At 51.8% G+C, this 18,606-nt stretch overlaps 1 protein-coding gene across 1 annotated transcript in view; it reads right to left on the bottom strand.

Annotated features, from left to right (window-relative positions):
* Positions 1 to 18,606, bottom strand: part of FZD3 (frizzled class receptor 3) — a 48,266-nt gene that overhangs the window by 17,164 nt on the left and 12,496 nt on the right. The window contains exons 2-3 of the mRNA XM_038771099.1: positions 14,953 to 15,491; positions 58 to 254 (exon numbers count right to left, since the gene is read on the bottom strand). Of these exons, the coding sequence (XP_038627027.1) occupies positions 58 to 254; positions 14,953 to 15,327 (572 nt within the window). The 5' untranslated portion in view covers positions 15,328 to 15,491. The remainder of the gene's footprint in view (positions 1 to 57; positions 255 to 14,952; positions 15,492 to 18,606) is intronic.

The raw sequence follows: 18,606 nt of genomic DNA, 5'->3' as shown, positions 1-18,606 counted from the left end.
CCAGATCAGACAGGATGGGGGGGGCGGGGAGGGGGTCCTCACAAGACCGTCACGCACCTGCTGCATTCCATGTCTTCCGGCCACGACACGCCAAACATCTCCATGAGCTTGGCGCACTCGCTGAACGCCCGCTGGCAGAGCCTCCGGCAGGGCAGAGACACACGCCCATACTCCATGCACACGGGAGCGTACAGGGCACATAGGAACGGGCGGAAGTCCCGGGAACATTCCAAGTTCACCATGGGGTGGAAAGGCTGGAGGACATGAGAAGTCGAGATGCTAGGTTAAGGATCGAGCCGCCGGCTACCCCCACCCACCACGTCCTCCGCCGCCCACCGTGCCCACCGCTGCTCGGGGTGACCCCGTGAACTCCTCAGACCTTTGCTTCCGGGTGGATACGACCTCCGATGAGGCTTGTTGGGGTCTGTCCTAAACCTCCCAGTCTCAAAATCATGGAGCCTTTTCAGAGAAGGGCTCTAGAGAATTTCAAGAACTTCTGACTGATTTCCCCCTACATCCTGCCAAACCTCCTCCGGTGGAAATCTCAGTGTCCGCCTGGGAGATACCGGTGCTGGGGACAACTTCACTGTGAGCATGCGCGTGGGTGTGTAAGGCGGGGGGGAGAGGGGGCGGATGGAGGGGAGGTTGTCCATGCAAGCCCACGCTTGTGTGCACGATAGACGCTGCAGACGCTCCCTGGGGGCCTTTGGAAATGCAAGTGTAGGCGGATGCTGTTCCATGAGGAGAGAGAGGCAAAGGAGCTGGGGGGCACCAGGGGGTGGGGGTGCCTCAGAGTAGGGAGGGGGGTGGGTCAGCAGGAGCCGAGAACGCTGCCTGACCCACACCGAGGAAGCCCCAGACCCTCCGGCCACCCCCCGGGAACCCCGGTCCCATGGTAAAGAACTCTTTGGAACCAACAAGCAGCATGAGAAACAGTGTGGCCTAGTGGATAGAGCACGGGCTTGGAAGTCAGAAGGACCTGGGTTCTAATCCCGGCTCTGTCACCCGTCTGCTGTGTGACCCTGGGCAAGTCACTTCACTTCTCTGGGCCTAAATCCCCTCATCTGTAAAATAAGGGATTAAGATTGTGAGCTCCATGTGGGACATGGATTGTGTCCAATCGGATTGTCTAGACATTAGTAGCGTGGCTCAGTGGAAAGAGCCCGGGCTTTGGAGTCAGAGGTCATGGGTTCAAATCCCTGCTCCGCCAACTGTCAGCTGTGTGACTTTGGGCAAGTCACTTAACTTGTCTGTGCCTCAGTTCCCTCATCTGTAAAATGGGGATTAAGACTGTGAGCCCCCCCGTGGGCCAACCTGATCACCTTGTAATCTCCCCGGCGCTTAGAACAGTGCTTTGCACATAGTAAGCGCTTAATAAATGCCATTGTTATTATTATTATTATTGTGTCTACACAAGCAGCTTAGTACAGTGTCTGGCACATAGTAAATGCTTAACAAATACCAAAAAAAAAAAAAATGTTAAACAAATACCGCTCTTTCACCCTTAGCTGGGAGACAATACCATTTACTCATCTCCCCTTCCAAAGTGCCATGTTGACCTGGCCTCTGTTCCATATCAGCAGCAGTCAAGGTGTTTACTGAGCGCCCCTGGGTGCCAAGGACTGTACTAAGTAGACCCAACAGCAAGGCCAGAATCCTGGCCCTCAAGGAGCTCCCAGGCCGGAGCAGACATTCTCCTCCCCCTACCCTGCCCCCAGTCCTCAATCCCCTACCTATCCCGGAGAACTCAGATTTTCCTAGGAGCTTTTGCTGTGGAACAACAGGTGGGACTTTTCTGGGCCTGGACTTTATTACCGATCCCACACTCTTCCCAGGGAGAGGAGAGGAGTGGAGTTCACCAGTTCCCTCGGGCCCAGGACCGCCTCTTCCAAACAGGCGCCATGTTGGCAGCGGGCCGGGCCCACAGGTCGAGGGCCGTTTGTAAAAGCAGGTTACACGCCCTTGCCAGGAGTTTTGCAATCTGCCCCCGGAGCTCTCGGAGCGGTCGGGCAGCCGCCACTCTGTTCCAGGGGCTCATTTACCTCGAGTTTTCAATTTAATCATACTTACTGAGTGCTTACTGTGTGCAGAGCGCTGTACTAAGAGCGTAGGGTCTAGAACATACCAAGGAGGACCACTTTGCTCTCATAACTGCCTGGTGGAAAACATGATTGAGAAGTAGGAATCTCTTCCTCAGAAAAGACCGGGTGGAAGAATTCACAAATCCCAACAGTAATAATAATAATAATGATAGTAATTTTTGTTAGGTGCTTTTGTGCTAAGCACTAGGGAAGATGCACGATAATCAGGTCAGACACAGCCCCTGTCCCACAAGGGAAGCATACTTTAAAGGTGGAAGAAGATCAGGGATTGAATCCCCATTTTACAGACAACAAAACGGAGGCACTTAAAAGGGAAGGGACTCATCCCAGATCACATGGCAGGGCAAGGACCAGAATCCAGGCTTCCTGACTCCCAGCCCTCTCGGTGGTCACCCTTTCATCCTCGACTGTCCCGTTTGGGCCATAACCACCAAGAGTCTCCCAGATTCCCTGGCTGGCTTCTCGCTTCTGATGGGTCTGAAGGATCCACGATGACGAATTCCGGGGTCCCCAGCGGGGACCTTACCCTGGGGACCTGCCCAACTTCCCACTGGCACCAACCTCCCTGGGCTTCCCTACCCTCTTTAGCTGGTGAAACTTTCCAGTTTCCTTGAGAAGGAAAGCTTCTTTTCTCCAATGACCAATTTTACTTTCCCAGAAAGCCACGCTGCATGTCTTTTTGTTGTTCTGTTCCGCTACCTGGATTGTTAACTGCCTTAGATCTCGTAGGTTACCTAGTTTGGTGGGGGGGGGTGGGGGGGCAATTTCAGCTGTTTCTTAACCAGAGTGGTCATTTTTCACCCTCTACCCATTCTTTAAAGGGGAACCACTGATCTAAATGCATTAAACTCTATCGGATAGGGCCCAGAACACTATAAACAGATAGGAGTTTTCTTCACAAAGTCTGCTGCACATCTGAATCACATGTCACAGCCAAACTGCAAATGAAATCAAAATCTTGTACACCAGCATTTTTTCCTTCTATTCATAAATCTATGCTAGCCTTAGTACTCACCACATTATCATTTAAGCTAAATAATAATGATGGCATTTATTAAGCGATTACTATGTGCAAAGTACTGTTCTAAGCACTGGGGAGGTTACAAGGTGATCAGGTTGCCCCACTTGGGGCTCACAGTCTTAATCCCCATTTTACAGATGAGGTAACTGAGGCACACAGAGAAGTTAAGTGTCTTGCCCAAAGTCACACGGCTGACAATTGGCGGAGCCGGGATTTGAACCCATGACCTCTGACTCCAAAGCCCGGGCTCTTTCCACTGAGCCACACTACTTCTCTAAATGGGGAAGCAGTGTGGCTCAGTGGAAAGAGCCCGGGCTTTGGAGTCAGAGGACCTGGGTTCTAATCCCAGCTCCGCCCCTCTGCTGTGTGCCTTTGGCAAATCACTTCACTTCTCTGTGCCTCGGCTTCCTCCTCTGTAAAATGGGTATTAAATCCCACTCCCCTCTACTTGGACTGTTAGCCCCATTTGGAACAGGGACTGTATCCAACCTGATTATCTTGTATCTACCCCAGTATTTACTAAAGTGCTTGGCACAAAAATAAGCGCTTAAAAAGCCCTGTTAAAAAAAAATAGCTGCCACTTCCCTTTCCCTGTTTTGGAATTAAAGTGTCTGCAAATGGGGGAGGGGAGAAATGATATGGGCAAATAAATATGCAATAAAAAGGAATCCAGGATTTGATTTTTTTGTGTGACCTAGATATTTAGGACTCTAAGATAAGGGAGTGAAAGATGGAAAGAACGTCTGTCTGAATGAAGCCAAACTCGCCCCTACTGGATCGATAACAGGATCAATACACAGCTGCTTTCAAACCCATGAGGAGTCCAATGACATTTATTTTCCAGGAAGGGATAGCGTGTTTTTGGTTGTCTGATTTTTGTTTTATAATAATAATAATAATGGTATTTGTTAAGCGCTTACTATGTGCAAAGTACTGTTCTAAGCACTGTCCCCAGGTTACAGGGTGATCAGGTTGTCCCACCGGGGGCTCACAGTTTTAATCCCCATTTTACAGATGAGGTAACTGAGGCACAGAGAAGTTAAGTGACTTGCCCAAAGTCACATAGCTGACGGTTGGCAGAGCTGGGATTTGAACCCCTGATCTCTGACTCCAAAGCCCGTGCTCTTTCCCATTATCTGTGATTGTCTAAGTGCTGGCCAAGTGATTTTATGAAATGAGCCGGTGTCTTCCAGGCTCTGAGAGATGGGCAGTTGAATTCCTAAATTCTTCCTTTCCTTACGCAGCTACAGCGCACAGTGGAGCCGCCCTTTTAGCCTCATGGACACCCCCTGCTCTCTGCGAGTTTGCTACGTGAACGGCAGCGGCCGGGAGGGTTTGTGTCCGTCCCTCGGGTGGCCCGGAGCCTCACACTGTGCATGCAGTGGCCCATGGGCTCTAAGGGACCTACAGGGGTCCTTGTCCTGGAGGAGCTGAGGCCTAATGGCCTAGGGGATGGGGTGGGGGGACAGCAGGAGACACGCTGACCAATGCATCAGGGGCGGGGAGGGGGGTGTGAAAGACTAGAACCAAAAAGCAGACACAAGAGAGTAATTGCCAACAGCCGATTCAGAGCCAGACCATAAGCTCGTTGTGGGCAGGGAACGTGTCTACCAACTCTGTTAGATTGTGCTCTCTCGAGCACTTAGGACAGTGCTGTGCACACAGTAAGTGCTCAATAAATACCATTGATTAATTGAGATCAAAATCACGGGTCGAAGTGGCTGATGGGAAGACATCACCCGGAAGTTTGGGGTGGAAGGGGCGAGCAGGATGGATCGGGGAAGGCCCCTGAATTTGGGGGAGGCTTTGGAGTCCTCTAGACTGTAGGCTTGTTGTGGGCAGGGAATGTGTCTCTTTTATTGTTATAATGTACTCTGTCCCAAGCACTTTGTACAGTGCTCTGCACACTGGAAGCGCTCAGTACATTCGACCGACTGACTGGTGTGGAGAGACGGAGTTTGGCAAAACTGAGGAGGCCTTCCCAGACTGAGCCCCTTCCTTCCTCTCCCCCTCGTCCCCCTCTCCATCCCCCCCATCTTACCTCCTTCCCTTCCCCACAGCACGTGTATATACGTTTGTACATATTTATTACTCTATTTATTTATTTTACTTGTACATATCTATTCTATTTATTTTATTTTGTTAGTATGTTTGGTTTTGTTCTCTGTCTCCCCCTTTTAGACTGTGAGCCCACTGTCGGGTAGGGACTGTCTCTATATGTTGCCAATTTGTACTTCCCAAGCGCTTAGTACAGTGCTCTGCACATAGTAAGCGCTCAATAAAAACGATTGATGATGATGATGATGATGAAGGGCATCCCAGATTGGGAGTGGGGAGGAAGGCAGGAATGCTTAGCACCGAGTAAACGCTTCATACCACAACTGGTGTTCAAGTGTAGTAATTACTATGATACTGATAAAGCGCTTTCTCTGGGCCAGACACTGTGCTAAGCACTGGGGTGGATGAAGAGAAGTTCACACGGCCCCTGTCCCACCCGGGGCCCCCAGTCAGCAGAGTTAAGGCTGGGGGGTTTGCTTCCCACCCAACTCCTAGCGGGGACAAAGCCCGGGGTTCTTATTTAACAGTTTTCTAGCATGTGCTTATTTGTGGGGCTACATACTTGGGCCTGTCCCGTCTTGCCACCCCCCCTCCATTACTAATTCCCTGAGTTTGTCCCTGCATGCACTGTTTCTGGGCGGCACAGCAGGCCAAGGCCCAGGACAAGCTGGCCACACCCCAGGGGCCAGAGGGGCGGACCACCAATCCAGGGCTGGAATACGGCCAGGGGATGAAGGCGCCTGGGACAGTGGACCCGTTTATTCAGCCAAACCTGGGGTGAGTGTGTGTGTGTGTGCATGAGAGAGAGAAAGAGACACAGAGAGAGGGACAGAGTGAGCATACACATATGTGAGGATGGGCAGGTAGAAATGGAAGGCAAAGGGAGAGGGGACAATAAGAGGCAAGAGAGAATCAGGCAGCCTGAGAGAAAGGGACCCAACAAGGGTTCGTTAGATCCTCGGAGAACAGATCTTTAATAGGGAAAAGATCACTCAATCAGTGGCATTTTTAGAGCGCTGACTGTGCACAGCACGGTACTAAGCACTTGGGAGAGTGTAATACAACAGAGTTGGTAGACACAATCACCACACACAATGAGCTTACACACTACAGGGGGAGACAGACATTAAAATAGATTACAATGAGGGGAAATGGTAGACTCTAAGGATATGGACGTAAGTGCTGTTTTGAGAGTGGGGTGAATATCAAGTGCTTAGGGACACAGATAATAATAATAATAATAATAATAATCACATAGATCCAAGGGCCACGTGCAAAGGGAGGGCGAGGAAAGGAAAGAGGGGCTTAGTCAGGGAAGGCCTGTTTGGAAATGTGACTTTACGATGGTTTTGAAGGAGGGGAGAGCGGTGTCTGTCAGACATGAAAGGAGAGGGAGGAAAGATGGGCAAGGGGTCCGGGGCGAGACAGCTGAGATGGAGGTACAGTGAGGAGGTTGTTGTTAGAGGAGCCAAGTGGGCGAGCTGGGTTGTTGTAGGAGACTAACAAGGTAAGGTAGGAGGGGAGAGCTGACTGAGTGCCTCAGATCCCTGGAAGACACAAGTTCGCGATTATGGAAAGCTGGATATTCAGGAGGCACCCAGAGCTCCCCGAGGGACAGAGACCATGCCTCATTCCCATCTGTGTATTCCACCCCAATGCTAAATACAGTGCTCTGTACACAGTGACTGCTTAATAAATACTATTATGACATGATAGAGAAAACTCCAAACTCCTGAATCCTCCACCCCCAGCTCCCAGCTTGGAGCTAAATGGATTTTCAGCTCTCAGACAGAGATGCCACTTCGTTCTTCCCAGACTGCTCCGTCTCTGCCTGCCGGCGGCTTCCCGCTCCTGGTGCAGGCTGAAACTCATTATTTCCTAAGCTGCTGCACACAGCACTTACCACCACGTGGAAATGCTCTGGGGTGCCTGCACAATTTGGAACCATTACGGGAACGGTGCTTCTTCAAACAATGATTAGTAATAATTATGGGACTTAAGTGCTTATTATGTGCCCAGCACTGCACTAAGCACTGGGGTAGATACAAGCTAATCAGATGGAACACAGTCACTGTCCCACATAGTGTTCCCACTCTTAATTCCCATTTTACAGTTGAGGTAATTGAGGCTCAGAGAAGTGAAGTAAGTTGCCCATGGTCACACAGCAGACAAGTGGTGGAGCCGAGATTAGAACTCAGGTCCTTCTGACTCCCAGGCTGGGGCTCTAGCCACTAAGCCAAGCTGCTTCAAACATCAGTGTGTGGTTTGAGCACTTGTCGTATCCCGCTTGGACGACTCTATGGGCCTCCGTGCCAATCTCCATGCCTCCAGCTTCTTCCAGCTTCACTCCATACCGCACATTACTGACCAGATCATCCTCCTGAAACGTCTCTCCATGCCGCAAAACCCGCCAATGATCTCCCCTCTCCCTCCGCGTCAGGCCCAGACTCCTGGCCTTTGCCTTCGAGGCTCTCCCCTGGCTCTCTCCACAGCTCTTATCAGTTCTCCTCACCCACACTCTCCTGCTCACTGGCTCTTTGCTCCTCCGGGCCGTACCCCGCTCTCGTCATGCCCGCTTCTGACCCATCGCTCATGTGGTCCCCAGGGCCTGGAAGCCCCTTCCCCACAAATGTGCTAGCTCTCTTCCCTCCCCGCCTTCAGAGCTCTCCTAAATCCCCTGCCTCCACACGACTTCCCTGACTAATTTCAGCCTCCCAAATCTTATCATCCTTTGAGCTGCCTCTTGTACTTATGAATTTCAGCCCATCTTCTGCACTTGTGCATGCACTTTCCGCATCGTGCTTCCACTGCTTGTGAGCATTTCTCACAAGGCAAGGCAAGAAGATTGAAGGCAAGAAGGCTTGTCAACTCTGCTGTACTGTGCCCTCCTAAGCGCTTAATACAGTGCTCTGCACATAGTAAGCAGTCAAGAAATACCATTGCACTGAGTTTCTGTTGTATTTCCCAAGTGGTTAGTATGGCGCTTTGCATTTGGTAGTTTTTCTATTCATTCAATCACATTTATTGAGCATTTACTGTGTGCAAAGTGCTGTACTAAGGGCTTGTGAAAGTACAACAATAAACAGTGACATTCCCTGCCCACAACGAGCTCACAGCCTAGAGTTGGGGAGGCAGACATCAATACAAATAAATAAATTACAGATATGTACATAAGTGCTTTGGGGCTGGGAGGGGGGAAGACCAAAAGGATAAATAAAATTACAGATACTTACATAAGTGCTTTGGGACTGGGTGGGAGGATCAAAGGGAGCACATCAGGGCAACACAGAAGGGAATGGTAGATGAGGAAAAATGGGACAATCTGGGAAGGCCTCTTGGAGGAGATGGGTTTTCAATAATGCTTTGGAGCCTTTGCCAGTGGTCAGGGAAGACTTCCACTCTCCTTTGAGCCTTTGGGCCAGCCATGTAGGTTTCTGCTTCTTCAGTGGAGGGTCTCTCAATCTATGATAATTGTGATATTTGTTAAGCACTTAATATGGGCCAACCACTGTACTAAGCCCTAGGCAGATCCTTATGTGACGTCCCACATAGGGCTCAGGGTCTAAATAGGAGGGAGCGCAGGTATTGAATCCCTCATTTTACAGATGATGGAACTGAGGCCCAGAGAAGTGAAGTGACTTGCCCAAGGTCACACAGCAAGCAAGTGGCAGAGATGGGATTAGAACCCAGGTCCACTGACTCCCAAGTCTGTGCTCTTAACACTAGATCACTCTGCCCTCCTTCCTCTGTCTCTCCTGCTTTGTGGAAGATGCACTGAAATCTCTTGTGGTAAAACTGCACTTACGAAGGTGAGAAAGAGTGACTGTTTTGTTGGATTTTTTTTTGTTTGATGATGTTGTTTTTTCAGGGGGAGAGTGGAGGGGGTGGTCTCCATTTATTATTTAGGCATCAGTGATTTTCTCCTCCGAAGTAACTGGTGCCAGGGCCTTTACCTCATTCTGTCTGGCTTTTTTTTAGTTCGCAGCATTGTCGGGAGTGAAGCCTTTTTATTTGAACTGTCTTTCTGATGCCAGGACTATGTGGGTTTTGGAGTTCTTCCCTGCCCACTCCTCTTTCGACTGAGTGGCAGCTGGCAGGAGTGAACTGAGCTTAGCATCAGGTGAGAGACAGGAGCCCTCAGCAGCACCTGGCTCCCCGCAACCCCCAGCATACCCATACACACTCTCTCTCTCTCCGCCCCACCCACCCACACCCCTCCCGGGGGTGCAGGGACCAGAAGGGTGGACACCTTGCCTTTCCGGAAGGAGTTCAGGTCCCTCGGCACTGGCCAAGATGGGCCCAGGCTGGAGGCAGAGCGGACCAGGGCCAGCCCCAGCCAAACCTGTGGCTGTGGGCTGACGGCCAGGCCAGTCCGGCCCCCTGACAGAAGAAAGACAAAGGCACGACTGGAGACGGGGAGGAGGAAACTATGGGGATAAAGAGAGGAGAATTGTGAGGGAGGGGGGAGGAGAGGGGGAGGAGAAAGGGAGGAGGGGGAATGGGGAGAGGAAAAGGGGCAGGGGGTGGGGGAGAGAGGAGGAGGTGTGAAGGGATAAAGGAGAAGGGGGAAGCAGGGGGAGAAAGGGAAGGTGGGGAGGAGGGGAACCCTGCCATATAATAAAATGCACATCTTTCATCCAACACTAAAACCCAAACAGAAGCACCTCTAGGGTCCGCAACCCACCAATCTGTCAGTCGATCAATCGATCGATTGTATTTGGGGGGAAGCCCTGGCCTGGCTCCAAGGCCTAAGACAGGTTGGCCCGCTTCCTCCCACCAAGAGAACAACTTTTGTCCCATAGAATCCAGGAACCAGGAAGCCGAACCAGGTCACACCTCGAAGAGCAGATTTTGGACCTGGAATCGGAATCACGTCGACGGGACTATCCCCACCGCCCCCACAGCTGGCCGGGACACTCCAGGACTTGTTCCTGGTCCAACCGCTGGAGCCTCAGGGCCCATCGGTTCTCCAGCCGGCAGATTCCCGGCCCCGTTACCCTGGCAACCCAGGGCGCCACAGTGGGTCCCGGTCAAAGGCCAGCCCCGGGCCCGTGAGAACAGACATGCTGGTCTTTGTCCCCACGCATGGGGCTCGGTAACCAGGGAGACCGGCCCTCTGCTGCCACCCGAGGCCCCAGATGGGGGACCCTCAGAGGGGATCGATCGCCCCTGGACCCACACAAACATTAGCCACGTTTCCTTCGGACTCGATTTGGACCAAACGATGGATCCCCAGCGAGAGTCGGAGGACATCTTTTATTCCTGAGAAGCCCCAAACTTGAGGCCTTTTTGGTCAGACAATGACCAAGCAAGGAAGGATCCCTTTGTCCCACCCAAATTCTGGTTTGCACAACATGTCTGACCCCAGAAAGCCCGCTTTTCCTGGACTCTTTTCTGGAATTTGCTTTAGGTCCACATTCTTCCTCCTGGTCAGAGGCCGGGCTGCTGGAGGCTGAGGTGTGGAAAGGGGGCAGCGCCCGAAAGCTAGCGCTACCAGCTCTGCTGAATCGTCCAATCCCAAGTGTCTAGCACAGAGCTCTGCTCACAGTTAAGCGTTCAATAAATGCCACCAATTGACTGACGGAGCTCCCGGCTCTCACGGCCAGGACTTCGGAACCAACCGGTTCTCTCTCGTGAAACGGGTCCCAGGCACTGGGCATGTGACAAGTCCTAAATGACCCCGCGAGACAAGCCGTCCCATGCCCTCCCCCACCCACCAGGCACAAAAAACCTCCGTCTACAGGCAAGTAGGTCCTGCCAGTCAAAGGCCATTACTTGGAAAATGAGGCATGAAGGTTTGGTGGCCCCTGGCTCAATCAATCAATCAATCATGTTTATTGAGCACTGGACTAAGTGTTTGGGAGAGTACAACAGAATTAGTAGAAACATTCCTTGCCCACAATAAGTTTACAGTCTACAAGGGGAGACAGACATTGACATAAATAAATGACTTAGTTTAGCGTATTTTGGACACATCATGAGGAGGACTAATTCTCCGGAGGAGACACTAATGCCAAGAAAAGTCCAGGGAAAACGTGGAAGAGGCAGACCAGCAGCACGATGGATAGAAACCATAACAATGATAACAGAAGAACCATTAGCAAGGTGATGGTCATGGCAGAAGATAACATTTGATAATAATAATATGGAAATAAGTGCTGTGGGGCTGAGAGCGGGGTGAATAAAGGAGGCAAATCCAAGGGCATGGAAGCTCCTGGCTACGATGGAAGTTCCCTGCCCCCATGGAGGCGCATAACCCTCTGGGAGGCCTCTAGACTGGAAGCTCGTTGTGAGCAGGGAACGTCTCTACCACCTCTATTAGACTGTACTCTCCCAAGTGCTTAGTACAGTGCTCTGCACACAGTCGGTGCTCAATGAATACGACTGGTTGGTTGATTGATTGGGAGCCATGCTGGCCTCGGGGGCAAAGCGTGGTGCTACAAATCGCCTGAGGCACTGTGAGTGGCAAAGGCCGTGGCCCGGGGAGGGCAGGCCGGTGGGTGGGGTGACTTGCTGTCCCTCTTCCCTCACCCACAGTGCCTGGCACTGTTTTCGCTTCAGCCTCCTAAGTGGCATTATGGCTTAGTGTTAGGGAAACAGCGCAAAGAGCACTGGCCTGGGAGCTGGGATACCTAGATTCTAATTCTGATTAGACCATTTGCTCACAGGGTGACCTTGGGTAAATCACTTATTTTTTCAGCAACTCAGTTTCCTCTCCTTCTCGCCCTTCTAGACTGTTCTCCCCCTTCTAGATTGTGAGCCCACTGTTGGGTAGGGACCGTCGCTATATGTTGCCAACTTGTACTTCCCAAGTGCTTAGTACAGTGCTCTGCACACAGTAAGTGCTCAATAAATACGACTGAATGAGTGAATGAATGAATAAAAGGAGGATTAAATACCTCTTCTCCCTCCCGCTTAGGCTGTGAGCCCTCTGTGAGGCAAGGATCTGATTGCACTGCACCTACCCTAGCTGTTATCACAGTGCTTGGCACACAGGGCTGAACAAATCCCACAGTTATTATTACTATTATTTTGCTGTCCCCTTCCCACTTCGGTCCAACCACAACGCCCAGTAAGCAAGCAGTGGACTTGCTGCTTACCCAGACCACTGGGCATGTGGGCTTGGGATCACGGAGGAATGTAGGATTTACCAGAAAAACTGCCCAAGAAAAGAAAGCTTGGGGAGGGAGAGGGTGGCTGAATTGGGGCCGGAGCCTTACGCTGGACAGCTCCTAGCTGTTCACCTCGGCAATTTGGACAGCTCAGTAAGGCCTGAAAAAGTCAAACGAGCACCCCCCGGCCCCCCCTCCCAATCTCCGGGCATTCCCCCCAACCCTCCCCACAGAATCCCAAGGGCCCAGCTGTGGAAAGAAGCGGCAGCCAGCATTGCTCCTGGAGGAAATGGGCCTAAGCGCACCAGAATTCACTCGCTTGGCCCGGAGAGCATCTCCCACAGCCCCGAGACCTCCAAGCCAGCCGGTGCTCGATGCTGCTCAAATCGGGGAATGCTGAGCGCTCTGGACTCTGAATCCAGCGACCCGAGTTCAAATCCCGTGGGACCTTAAACTTGTGGAGAAGCAGTGTGGCTTAGTGGATAGAGCACAGGCCTGGGAATCAAAAGGACCTGGGGTCTAATCCTGCCTCCACCCCCTGTCTGCTGTGTTCACTTTTCTGAGCCTTAGTTACCTCGCCTGTATGAAATGGGGATAAGAGAGTGTGAGCCTCAACTGGGCCAGGGACTGTGTCCAACCTGATTAACTGGTATCTCTCCCAGTATTTAAATCAGTACTTGGCCCATAGTAAGAGTTTAACAAGTACCACCATTACTTATTATTATTATTATTATTATTATTAATAAATGTGGACCAAAAGCCCCTGGCTTTGGAACATCACCGCCTTCTCCCCTCCTTTTCCTCGCTGCCCCACCTGAGCCGGAAGGAAGCTAATGGTTGCCCCCGGGACACTCACGAGGATCTTCAGCTCCAGGACCGGCCAGGCTCCTTCCTAGCTATGCACGGAGCCCCTTACGAGGTCCTTGGGGAATGCACAGAAGAAGTACCGGGTGCCCACTCGGGGCTCGGAGAGCTAACAATCGAATCCGGAAAATGGGCAGACAGACAGGAATCAAAAGCGCATAAACCCAGATGAGTCATCGGGAACCCATAAATGAGCAGGTCAATTCAGGCACACTCAGGTGGCTGCGGGGGTGTAATTGTGGACGCCAGAATGACTGGACTTGGACAGAAAAACACCCTAGCTTTGTTTCACCAAGGCCACCTGGGCTTTCCCTCCCTAGAATGAGGAGCCCACCTCCTCTCACACCTCCTCATCCTACCTTCCATCGGTGTGGAGCCAATAGTGCTCCGGGGCCTCATCTTCTAATTAACGTTGGGGTACACCAATGTACATACAAGGGAGACCTGAAAATGCCCTGCTCCAGGTTGTCCAGGGTGGAAAGGAGAAAAAAAAATCTAATTTGGGACTAACTTGCTTCAGGTCCCACTGTTTCCAAGGTGTGGGAATGAAAGAACAGAAGAAACATCAACTCCCAAGGAAAGTCTTTTGATAACTCCTCGGAGGAGTTTAGATAAAGTTATCAAAAGAAAGAAAGAATTCAGCAACTCTTCTACCAGACCAACACAGAAAGGGTAGGCACTTTCTGGTCTTGGTGGCTGAGACTCGTTTTTTAAGTTAGGAAGTGGTGTGGCCTAGGGGAAAGAGTCCAGGTCTGGGAGCCAGGGGAACCTGGCTTCTAATTCTGATTCCACTCCTCATCTGCTGTGTGACCTTGGGCCAGTCGCTTAACTTCTCTGGCCCTCAGTTTCCTCTTCTATAAAATGGACATTAAGGCCTACTCTCTCCTACTTAGACTGTGAGTCCCATGTGGGACGGGGATTGGGTCCTGATTATCTGACTATCCTGATTGGGTCCCGATTATCTCATATCCACCCCAGAGCTTAGTACAGCATATGGCATATAGTAGGCATTTAATAAGTACCAAAATCATTCTTATCTTTCAGCTGCTTGTGAGACAAACTGATGGTACAGCTTGTTAGTAAATGAGAGGTGACCCAGCTGTCCTGACTCAACTTGGAAGGGGCACTGAAGGCCTTCTTTTTTCCAACTGAACCCATTTCCAATCCACCCTGTGATTGATATGGCAATGACTTACACAGATGCCACTTTTTCTCCTCTCTAAACCACCGATTTTTGACCCACAGCCAACGGGGGCATTCATTCATTCATTCATTCATTCAATCGTATTTATTGAGTGCTTACTGTGTGCAGAGCACTGTACTAAGCACTTGGGAAGTACAAGTCGGCAACATATAGAGACGGTCCCTATCCAACAACGGGCTCATAGTCTAGAAGGGGGAGACAGACAACAAAACAAAACATGTAGACATGGAGAGTAACCCGACCAAAATCACCGAAGAGGGAGGAAAAGTGGCTTCGGATGACCGTGACCGAGAGGTTTCCTCTGTCTTCCTCCCATGAACCCCCACCTATATGGCCATTCAACAGGAGGAACGGAGAAAATGCTTAACGGACAAAACGGGCGTGGGTCCCTCAGATTCTCCCACACCACAAGCCTGACTGTTTTCAGCGACACCGTCCTGGCACCATCTTTCAGCCTCCGCAAGCCCATGTTTGGCCCGGCTGTTCTATCGGTTCCGTCCATCTTTCGTGGTGCTCAACCCAACGCCCCTCTAGATTTCAAACGACAGGCCGGCGGAGTGGCCGTGGGTTCTACTCCCCGGGCAAACTTACCTCCATCGCCAACGCGGCCGTCTGCTGGTCATAATGATTCAGGAGGTTCGGCATAAAGGTCGAATTGTAGGGCAAGTCCTGGCACATCCGCAGGGTGATGGGCTCACAAGAAAACAAGCTGTGTCCACCTGCCTGTGCCACCAGGAGCACCCAGGGCCAGAGAGAGAACAGCAGCCAGCTCCCGGCCATCCTTCCAGGGTCTGGACTCTGACCCTCGGCCCGACCGGATTCAACCGCCGCTCTGGGCCGGGCGCTCGGGCACCCGGTGTCTCCGGCTGGGCCTCCTCCTTCCGTCTCTGGGCCACAGGGGCATTCGTCAGGTGAAGCGCGCCGGGCACCGACGGGGCTCCGTTGGCCCGGGCTGACAAAAGGCATTTGTTTCAGCTTTCACAATCCAGGGAGATGACATCACCCACTCTCCCCTGCTCACATCACTCCCCAGGCTGCGCTTGGCGCCCGCGCCACCCCGATTAACCGTACTCCCAGACGACGGACCCCATCTTGACGGAAACAGCGATCTTCTCTTCAGATGGAGGAACCTGAAAAACAGAAAGGAGAAGAAGAAAAGAAAAATGCAGCCACGGGCTCTCGGGGCGCCACGCGGTCCCCCTCGGGAGTCCACGGCCAGAGACACCACCTAGTGTAGTGACGCAAGTCGGGCCGCAGGCAGACCTGTACCCTCCTGGGGGTCACACTGGCCAACTGTCATAATAATAATAATAATAATAATGGTATTTGTTAGGTGCTTACTATGTGCAAAGCCCTGTTCTAAAGCACTGGGGGGATACAAGGTGATCAAGTTGTCCCACCTGGGGCTCACAGTCTTAATCCCTATTTTACAGATGAGGTAACATCTGTACACAGAGGCACAGAGAAGTTAAGTGACTTGCCCAAAGTCACACAGCTGACAATTGGCGGAGCCGGGATTTGAACCCACGACCTCTGACTCCAAAGCCCAGGCTCTTTCCACTGGGCCACGCTGCTTCTCTCTTCATGCCCACGAAGTTTGGGAGGCTCTGGATGCACAGGAGTCTTCACCTGAGAATCGCTGACCTTGGGGCCGGCCCATCTGAGAAGCACCGTGGCAAAGTGGATAGAGCATGAGCCTGAGAGTCAGAAGGTCCTGGATTCTAATCCCGGCTCCGCCACTTGTCTGCTGTGTGACCTTGGGCAAGTCACTTCACTTCTCTGGGCCTCAGTTACCTCATCTGTAAAATGGGGACCGAGACTGTGAGCCTCATGTGGGACAGGGCCTGTGTCCAACCTGATTTGCTTGCATCCACCCCAGAGCTTAGTACAGTTCCTGGCACCAAGTAAGCGCTTAACAAATGCCATAATTACATATTTATTATTTCTTATCTGAGCTCTGGAACCTACCTGGCCAATGCCCTTCATTGGAAATGGTGGCAGGCAAAAGGCTGGTTATTCATTCATTCATTCAATCGTATTTATTGAGCGCTTACTGTGTGCAGAGCACTGTACTAAGTGCTTGGGAAGTACAAGTTGGTAACATATAGAGGCGGTCCCTACCCAATAGCGGGCTCACAGTCTAGAAGGCGGGCTCACAGTCTAGAAGGTTACTGTGGCAGGCGTAGGGGTGAAGGGCCGGGGGGACCGTATGCCTATCTCTTCCTTCTCCAAAAATATCACTGCCCCGAGTGGCTCCTGCAGGCCCAAATCTCAACCCTGGTCCCTTCCGTTTCTCTCTTCCATGCTCCCCTGGGGCCCTCATCGGCGGCACAAGGGCTCACTGGCAGGCGGCGTTTCCTGGAGAATCTGCCGGTGACTCGTCGGCCCCGGGGAGACCAAGAGGCAGGTGTGCCGTTCGGGCGGTTGATTGGAACAAAAAGCCTAGGCTGGCCTCATGGGCCGCCTGGGAAACAACTCCAGTTCAAGTCCCAGTTTGGCACCTTCAAGTGCTTAGCACAACGTCCCACCCGTGGCAGGTGCTCAGAGCACAATGGGCCACTTGCTCTCACTTCACATGACTGCCAGATGGGTACTTGCCTGCCGCTGCAAACATTTCATTTCACTTCTTTCCTCGCTCTCATTCCTTCCCCCTCTAGACTGTAAGATCCTCGTGGGCAGGGGATGTGGCTACCAACTCTGTTGTACTGTTCTCTCCCAAGGGCTTAGTACGATGCTCTGTACTCAGTAAGCACTCAGCAAATACTACTGACTGACTGATTGATTCTTGCTGGGAAAAAGCTATGGGTGAACAGGGCTGTTGTCAGCGCCATCTCTGTCCCAGGCCCCACCCTGAGAGGCCATTGTCCTTTCCGGCCAGAAGGTCTTGGAAGAGCTGACTCTGGGCAAGATCCAACATAGTAACAATAATAATAATAATACTAATAATAACAACAACAATTTCAGTGCTCACTATGTGCCAGCCACTGCACTGCACAAGCGCTGGGGTGGATACAAGCAAATCAGGTTGGACATAGTCCCTGTCCCACAGTCCCAATCTTAATCCCCAATTTACAACTGAGGGAACTGGGGCACTGAGAAGTGAAGTGACTTGCCCAAGTCACACAAGAGACAAGTGGCAGAGCCGTAATTAGAACCCACGTCCTTCTGACTCCCAGGGCTGTCATCTAACCACTAGGCCACGCTACGGATTCCGCAGTGGGTAAGCGGCCCCAAGTCCCACAGCCCCCTGGGATGGCCAGGATTTGGTCTTATACTCCCACACTCAAGTAGCTAGGGAAAAACCAATCAATCCATCAGTGGTAACTCCTGAGTGCCTACTGAGTGCTCAGTCCTATACCGAAATGCTCGGGAGAGCACACGGGGAGCCAGATGTGCATGTCCTGCCTTCAAGGAGCTGTCAGTCCAGTGGAGGGAAAACTAAGGATATAACAGAAAGATGGACCAATGCATTGGGATGAAAGAGGTGAAGAGGCCACTAAATACAGCCAAATGTCAGTGCTGAGAATAGGAATGAAATGCCGAAGGGCTGTGAAGGCTGTTGGGACAAAAACCATCCAAGAGGCCGCTGGATAGAAAATTCCCCCGCCCAAAACCAGCCAGACCATGATGGGAATACAGACCCACAGCGGGAATCCCCGGTGGGAGAGTGAGGGGGGGGGCACGTTTCCTCAAGAAATCCGCTGGTTTCCTTTCACCATGAAGGTGCCCCAAGGCGGGAAGTTGCCTTGCTCGCCCAGTAAACCCTCTGGTGGTTCTCGCAAAAGCCAATAGTGCAATGGGGAGAGACCAAGGAGAGGACTTTAAGAAACCAAAAGTTCAATCCTGCACCAGGATTGAAGGTAGGAAGAAAGCCAGGTCGGGGGGAATGGGCCCGGACACTCCACTGTCCCGCTTGGAAAGCCGGAGAGAAATGGAGCATGGAGACGGGGCCATCAGTTTGGAAAGCTGGAGCGTCTCCACGGCAAGGGTTTCTCCTCCAGGTGGGAAGGTCTCTTGGCCACTGATCCCCTCCCTCCGACAAACCCCAGGATCTGGTGCTGGTAGCGGGGCCGATTCACCTTAAAAATGTACTCCTTCCCTGGGGAACTAGACCACCCCTTGTCTACGCTCAATCAAGTGAACGCATCAGTCCAGGGCTCAGAAACCACCCAGGCCCTGGCAGCCCCACGTCATATGCCAGGGGCAGGCTAGGATTCAACTGTGGGAATTTTTAAAACTGCCGCC

This window comes from Tachyglossus aculeatus, chromosome X2 (genome assembly GCF_015852505.1).
Source record: "Tachyglossus aculeatus isolate mTacAcu1 chromosome X2, mTacAcu1.pri, whole genome shotgun sequence".
NCBI lineage: Eukaryota > Metazoa > Chordata > Mammalia > Monotremata > Tachyglossidae > Tachyglossus > Tachyglossus aculeatus.
Note: the sequence above shows the minus strand (reverse complement) of the source record. Positions and strands in the feature narration are given on the sequence as shown.